Genomic DNA, 8,468 nt, shown 5'->3' on the forward strand with positions numbered 1-8,468 from the left:
GGCAGTGTAGTAGCTCGGCCGCAGGGCCCTACGGGAGTGTCCGCTCTTTACGAAGTATGTTTCTCTGTGATTACTGCGTGCCGCCCCACAGCGCCCGAACGAGACGAGCGGGAGGCGCTGCCGTCGCGCGTCATCTGTTGGGGCAGTGGGGTACATTGCGAGGAGGAGGAGGAGTGCGAGGAGGGGGATTTTTCGCTCACGGCCAACGCCGCCGATGCCGACACCGGCTTTTCTGCGGCACGAGCTCCTTAACGCCGTCGCGTTAAAAAAGGCAGCCTCTCTTTTTTCTCTGCTCCTTTCGTGCCACAAGGTTACTCTAGTTGGACCTTTTGATAATTTGAGTTTAATTATCGAGCCGATGAATAGCGGAGAAGAACTTCGTAGCTAGCTACAAAGCGCCGCGGCTTTCACGGCGCACATCGACGAAGGCATGCACGGCACGTGCCGCTTTTCCCATACGGGAGCACTTGACTGCTCAAAAGAGACCGCACTCCTAACATACGAACAGCATGCTTCTAAGCGTAAATAATAAAGCAGGGGTCCATCGATTTCTGTTTCCTCAACAATCGGGCCCCGCCGCGGTGGCTCAGTGGTTAGGGCAAGGCGCCCGTGTGCTGTGCGATGTCAGTGCACGTTAAAGATCCCCAGGTGGTCGAAATTATTCCGGAGCCCTCCACTACGGAACCTCTTTTTCATTTCTTCTTTCACTCCCTCCCTTATCCCTTCCCTTACGGCGCGGTTCAGGTGTCCAACGATATATGAGACAGATACTGCGCCATTTTCTTTCCCCAAAAAACCAATTATTATTATTATTCAACAATCGGAAAAGGGGCGCTACGAGCAAGTCCGCTTTCCTAAGGATCACTCAGCTCGCGTGTTAAGTTGAAGGCTTCCCAAAAGAGAACACGGAAAATGAATTTTATTTCGCTAGGCTAAAAGAAAAAAATTTTCAAGCGACCGCTGTCTACATTGTGCATGCAAGCACCTCAGCAGCTCGCAGCAGACGACGCGGGGCGAGCATGCCCTCGTGACGTCAGCGACCAGAGGTTGCCAGACCAACACGCAGTTCGCAGAAGAAACGAAAAAAAAATCGTTTTAAAAATATTTACCGCACGGAATCAACTGAAAATTATGGTAATTGTAATTTAACCTCTTGGGAATTAAAGGCGATGAGCAGGATATGCGTGAAAATAGGCTGTCATGGCCACTTTAAGGTTAACATGACTCTCTTTCATTGACTGTTCACTTAACACAGGCACGACTAGCACACCTACAACGACTAAAACACACACACACACACACACACACACACACACACACACACACACACACACACACACACACACACACACACACACACACACACACACACACACACACACACACACACACACACACACACACACACACACACACACACACACACACACACACACACACACACACACACACACACACACACACACACACACACACACACACACACACACACACACACACACACACACACACACACACACACACACACACACACACACACACACACACACACACACACACACACACACACACACACACACACACACACACACACACACACACACACACACACACACACACACACACACACACACACACACACACACACACACACACACACACACACACACACACACACACACACACACACACACACACACACACACACACACACACACACACACACACACACACACACACACACACACACACACACACACACACACACACACACACACACACACACACACACACACACACACACACACACACACACACACACACACACACACACACACACACACACACACACACACACACACACACACACACACACACACACACACACACACACACACACACACACACACACACACACACACACACACACACACACACACACACACACACACACACACACACACACACACACACACACACACACACACACACACACACACACACACACACACACACACACACACACACACACACACACACACACACACACACACACACACACACACACACACACACACACACACACACACACACACACACACACACACACACACACACACACACACACACACACACACACACACACACACACACACACACACACACACACACACACACACACACACACACACACACACACACACACACACACACACACACACACACACACACACACACACACACACACACACACACACACACACACACACACACACACACACACACACACACACACACACACACACACACACACACACACACACACACACACACACACACACACACACACACACACACACACACACACACACACACACACACACACACACACACACACACACACACACACACACACACACACACACACACACACACACACACACACACACACACACACACACACACACACACACACACACACACACACACACACACACACACACACACACACACACACACACACACAGAATAGTAAGCGAAGGCAGAAAAAAATTAGTATTCTAGCATTCCGAGGGAAGGGGAAACTTCAAAAAACTCTGAGCAGCATTTGCGATACCCACGTCAGAAGTTACCTCTCGCTCAAGACGCGATGAAAAGAGCCATAAACACTTCATTGCACTCTTTTCTCGTCCTTGCCAGATGCGTCTACCATGATCCTCCCATTTACGCATTCCGACGCTTGGACCTCTCAACAAAGCGAAATTCGCATGGCAAACGTAAAACAATGCAGACATGCGATGCATTAATGTGTTATACTAACGGAAGAAAAAACTAAATAAAAGAGTTCTTTGCACAATCTTCAGCGTGCTGTCGTCCCTGCCTGATGCCATTGTCACCTGTCGATGCCAGCCGCTTGATTGACGGGCCTCGATCAAGATACCGGAAACTGACTACAGAGAAAGGCATTTCCTGCCGCCAAACATTAATGTCTACATAGTCCAAATGCTGCAGAGATGCATGGCTGTTAACCGCTTTTCAGTGTCACTTCATTCCTGCGCCCTGGACATAAGGTAAATGGTTTGGAAGTATTTACCCTTCCTTTCATTCTCCGTATAGCCATGCCACGAGAAACAATATCTCTGAGTCCGGCACACGCAAACCCGACACCATTCGCCTCGTAGAAGCGTTCGTCACCAGTCGGATAACCTGCGTGACTCCTTATCAGAGGACCATGCAGCCCAATACGAAAAATCTAGACATCATTCGCAAAGCCATCAAGCAAGCCCCCTCCCCTTTCCCCTCTCCATATCCACGGAACGGCTCCTTCAACTACAGGGTACACAATATACGATCAAGGAATTCGTGGATGCTTACCTCACAGCTTAAAGGGCTATCGACTCTCCCCCACCAAAACGGCGGGCACGTCCTCGAAAACCTCCATCTCGCGTGCCTGTACACCACCGCAAAGGAAATGGTACTTCCCACACCTAGGCGCGATAAACTCAAGACCTCACCGCTATCCAGAAATATGCGCCTTGCCTACCACACTGGTCTCCGCTCGGCTAGAGCCAAAACCATCCAACAGTCCTACACCAAGCGTGAGGGCGCACGCATCGTCCTGAACGCACACCCAGCACCTACAATAAACACCTGATGCGGATACCCAGCTGTCAGGGGACGGTGGGGAACGAGTGTACAAACACTGTCACCTGAGAATTTTTTTCCCCGGGAACCTCCGCGTTCTCATGAATACGCCCACTCAAACATGCTCACTAGCATATAAACACAACATAAACCGAACTTTATAAACTAGCACGCCGGAAATATCCCCTTCCGGCTAAGAGCCTGGACAAAACACTGGAAGTATACTTCCAATTCCTACAAACATAGACGTTCCCATATCCGTCAAAGTTACATGGCATAGGCCCGGATTCCTTTGATGGAATCCATGGAAGCCATGTAACTTTGACGGGGAATGCCGCTTCTGTGGCGAGATTACAAATCTATAAAATATTGTCCGGGCCTTTCAGGCTAATCCCAAATTAGGGAGCATTTGTCAACCAACGACCTGGGGGTGGAAGGAGGCTCTGACCACATCTAAGCATCAGCCAACGGACTCCCGGACTACGGTCCCTGACCACATAAATCCGTCGCTTCTAAACGTGTCAATAAAATATTTCTACCGCAACCCCCACCCATTTAGCCGTGCTTTCGGCTCCTTCAACACTTCTTCCTTTTCTTTCTTCAAGAGTCGGGGCAGACTAACTACTACTCATTTTCCTCTTTCTTCGGGAACTGTTCCAGTAACAAGGCTCACCTTCGAGCTCCTGGAGCAGCCATAAAGGCTAGCAAACCCCTGCGAGCGAACGGGTCTGACCGCAGCGGTACCGTAGGGGTTTCATCAACCGCCGCGTAGGCAGAAGGTGCGAAGTTCAATCCCCCCCCCCCCCCCCCCCAATTCTGGCGTTTAGCCACCGATTCTCCAAAAGGTATATCTTTCCTCTGACCTGATGCTCGGTTCCTCTAGGGTGAAATGCCTGGAAAAATGGGCTTCTCACCTTAGCTAATGCAGACCAAGAACACGCTCGTCATCACTGGACAAACCGAGCATAGGGGCACCCGGCCTCTCTCAGATGCGGGCTATCTGAAGGGGTTTATTAAAATTCAGATCATTTGCCATAGGAGCGCAGCGCAAAGTCCAAGGGCGCGAGCTGGCTTATAATGCGGGAGTTAACTGCAAAGAAGCCCACCATTGTCACTTCGGGAATGAGTATACTGCTCACTCAATTCTCCCGTTATCGGATTTCGTCTTCACTCTCTCCCTACTGCTGTCTTTAGGGCTTCCCTTGTCGCATAGGTCGGAGACGTGTTACTGGGGTCGACCATGGCACTCCTGCACAAATAAAAGATTTCTCCCTCCGTGGTGAAAAAAATGACGGACGATTTAGCGTGGTTAATTAGGCCAACTGCAAATGACCGGAGCTCAAGCAGTAGGACTAGGTGAAGTTCGAACAATAGAAAGCGAACAATTGATTGGCACTTTATTGGTGCGGCTAGTTTACTTGGCATTATTGAACACATCTCTTTCTAGCACTGAAGGAATTCATTTTTTGGCCGCTAGCCAATTTATTTCCACCGTGCTTTCATCTAGAACGTTCAACACATAAAACCGTTAGCTTAGGACAGCGGAAAGCGCCAATATTACTTCACAACGTAAAGGATGTGCATTCTAAGTTGTCACCATGAAAAAAACTGCTCGCCAGGAACTTCAGAACAACAGGCAGCCTTTTAGCCCCCGCTATCACTGGACTACGCGCGAGTTAACCGTACTGGAACAACGGGAATTGCGGGGCACGAGACGAGCACAAAGACGAAAAAGACATGATGCTGAGGCATAGCCTCATCGGCATCATCAGCATCTGCGCCGCTCGTGCTCCCGTGCTGCCGACGGGAACGTGCCAGAGCGTGCTCAGAACGCTGACGGGGCGATAGCCTCGGGTTCGGTGAAGCCGGTCGAGTGCGTCTTCCCAGGCGTAGCGGCCGTTTGCCCAGGTCCGAGGCCAGGTCGGCAGTGGAGCTCAAAATTTTCCAGGTAAGCTGCCACCTTACTCTGTCCCAGCGCAGGCCGACGCGCTGGAGGCTCGACTGGAGGATTCTAGGATATTTGAACGCTGCCTAGCGGTGGGCGCTCGTGCCTCCACGCAGTTCCTGAGCTATGCCTTGGACTGTGACGTGGTCTAGGTAATACCGCAGTGCTTTTAGTGTTTTTCAACGCTCATTTTCCTCGCCGGAGAAGTTCCGTGGGCGCTACGAGACCAGGCCTTAAGCCGCCCGTGTTCCAGTACGCCGACGAAAGGGCACGCGCAGAACGAGAGGTGCACCCGTGGCTGCGAGGTGGTTGGAACGCTGCCGAGAGAGTTTTGCCTCAATGCAGCGCGCTTTATTTTTCCGTCTGCTGTTCTGAGGCGAAAAAATATTCCGTCCTGACACCAGCACCCTACGCAGAGCTGATGATTCAGCTTTTTAGGAGTTTGTTGGGACTTTGAGCAGAACACGCAGGTCTTTTGCGACACCGCCTGCCACCGCGTGTCTCGACGCACGAGCGCCCGCGCTCTGCCGGTGCCCGCACGCGGCGAGCGCCTACGTTGCTAGTCCACGTAGCTCAGTCAGGCTCGCGTTTCTCGAAATTTTCACTTAGTCGCGATCCAAAAGGCTATCGCCGGCAGCCTCGAGCAGAACATCCGAACAATCAAAGCGCCGTCCGGGCCGTGCTCGCCGACTCAACCCTGCCTCACAATTTGCTGGCACTGAAGTCATAGCTACTGCAATTTGCGCCAGAGAATCGCCGGCAGGACGAGTTAAGAACATCGCGCTCAACACCGATCCCGGTAGCCACGGTATCCCTGCCGGCGTGCGACAGGGTTGCCACTGACCGTTTTAACGCGCGCATCGGTTTGAGCACTCGGCCCAGATTGGTTGGGGCCAACTATACGACGTTCCCAAATACTGATCGGCATAGGGTTTTTTTTTTTTTTGCTCTGCGTTTTGCTGAAGAGACGTCACGACCTGAGTTCCCTTCCCAATGGCTCAAGCCGGGTGATGGTGGAGCGTGCGAACGCTGCAGCCAATCCCGAAGAGAGAGAAAAAAGAACAGTCCGAAATGAGTTACATAGTACCGGCTTTGCGTCCGCAAGGCTGCAGATCGAGGACCAGGGCTCATCAGGTACACGTAAACCAGCCGTAGCCACACAGTTTTTGTTTTCTTATTTTTCAGAACTTATCGGGCTTGAGTGAAAACGTCACTCGAGTAAAAAAGATTTGTTCAAGGAAACCTGGCCTAAAATGACGCATAATCACACCAACGCTAAGGCGCCCGTGTGCTGTGCGATGTCAGTGCACGTTAAACATCCCCAGGTGGTGGAAATTATTCCGGAGCCCTCCACTACGGCACCTCCCTCTTCCTTTCTTTATCTCCTCCTTTATCCCTACCTTCACGGCGCGGTTAAGGTGTCCGCCGATATGTGAGACAGATACTGCTCCATTTCCTTTCCCCCAAAACCAATTATTAGTCGCATCATCCATGCTTCCTCCAGCGCTCCGGATTTCTAATTCGTCCAAGCGCTGCAGGGTTAGCGCGGCAAGTGAGAAAAATGAAAAAGCATAGAAAAAAATGTATTTTCCAGCCCTCAACTCTTTGTGCCCCTTTTAGCCGGCGGATACTCTATCCTGTGGAAGATGCGCTGCCATGGACGCTAGTGCATATTCTGGCTTCCCCTTTGTATTTCTTGGCTATCGCTTGCCCTTGGTTTCTGACTGTGAACTTCCGCGCTTGAACGCAGGTAGCGGCGGCGCACCAAGCCAGGAACAATGTCGGCCACTAACATCCGGCGACCGGCTTCGCAAGCATCCATGGGCTCCGGACCCGGTAGCTCTGGCTCCGGCTCACGCATTGAAGTGAGCACGGTGCAGGTAAATCAAGATGACCAAACTGGCAACCTGACTGTCTACGGGGGAGGCCAGTACAGCATCAGAACCACGATCTCTAACTACCAAATTGCGGACCAGACAGGTCAGGTATGTCTCTCTGTGTGTAGCACAACGTGAAGGCTATGTGGGAAGTGGATAGTAAAAGCACGTAGGAGGAATGACATGAGGACAGGAAACGGGATACACGAAGCTTCCTTGTAATAAGGACATGCCTTTGAAATCACCTTTGTGTCTGCTTTAACATTCCTGAATCTAACGCCTTCCAGGTGAGGAACATCAACGTACCGGCCCCACAAGTAACGCCTGGACAGCCTGGCAAGTTCGAGAAGCGAATTATCGTCGAAAACGGCATAGAAACCGTCGAGGAGTACCAGAACGACCGGCTCGTGAGCCGCACGGTCAACGGAGTTCCACAGGCCCTCTCCTGAAGATACGCTGTCGCTACCTGGAACGGCAGAAATTGGAAACTGACGTGTCGAATTGGACAAAGCTTTCAAAATTGCGCGGCAATAAAAAGTGACGATTAAAAAGTGGGCTGCTTTCGATTCCGTTCGCCGCAATCGCGTCGACGCCTCGGAGCTCATCGGCTCCTGGCGTGAGCGGGTGGCGTTTCATGCGGAAACCTTTCAAAGGGTTGCGGTGGTCTTGAACAGTGCTTGCTACAGTAAGGACGGCCCCACAAACACGGCAGGCGTCCCGATTTCACTCTTGGGAAATCCAACGATGAACAGGCATTCTGGACAGCGGTGCAGTGCATTTATGAAATTTATCCTGGACTACAAGAGAGCAAGAACAAAAACGTAGGATGCCCCCCCCCCCCCCTCTCTCTCTCTGTATTTCTATTTACCTCCCCACGCTCAGGTACTGCTTTCTTCAACCTTGTTGCCAACCGGCACACTAGTAATTGCACTTCTAAACCACGAGATTGACAGATGCGAAAACTCTCCTTGCGTTTGCGTTTGAGTCCTTGCGGGTTGAGT

The 8,468-nt window shown here is 51.2% G+C and overlaps 1 protein-coding gene across 1 annotated transcript; it reads left to right on the top strand.

Moving 5' to 3' along the window:
- Positions 1–5,440: 5,440 nt before the first annotated feature.
- On the top strand, positions 5,441–8,018 carry LOC144097483 (uncharacterized). The gene is made up of 3 exons (XM_077630202.1): positions 5,441–5,593; positions 7,341–7,575; positions 7,755–8,018. The coding sequence occupies exons 2-3, from the start codon at positions 7,369–7,371 to the stop codon at positions 7,914–7,916; spliced, it is 369 nt and encodes a 122-aa protein (XP_077486328.1). The 5' UTR covers positions 5,441–5,593; positions 7,341–7,368; the 3' UTR covers positions 7,917–8,018.
- Positions 8,019–8,468: the final 450 nt, after the last annotated feature.

Source organism: Amblyomma americanum, chromosome 1, assembly GCF_052857255.1.
Source record: "Amblyomma americanum isolate KBUSLIRL-KWMA chromosome 1, ASM5285725v1, whole genome shotgun sequence".
In the NCBI taxonomy this organism is placed as follows: domain Eukaryota; kingdom Metazoa; phylum Arthropoda; class Arachnida; order Ixodida; family Ixodidae; genus Amblyomma; species Amblyomma americanum.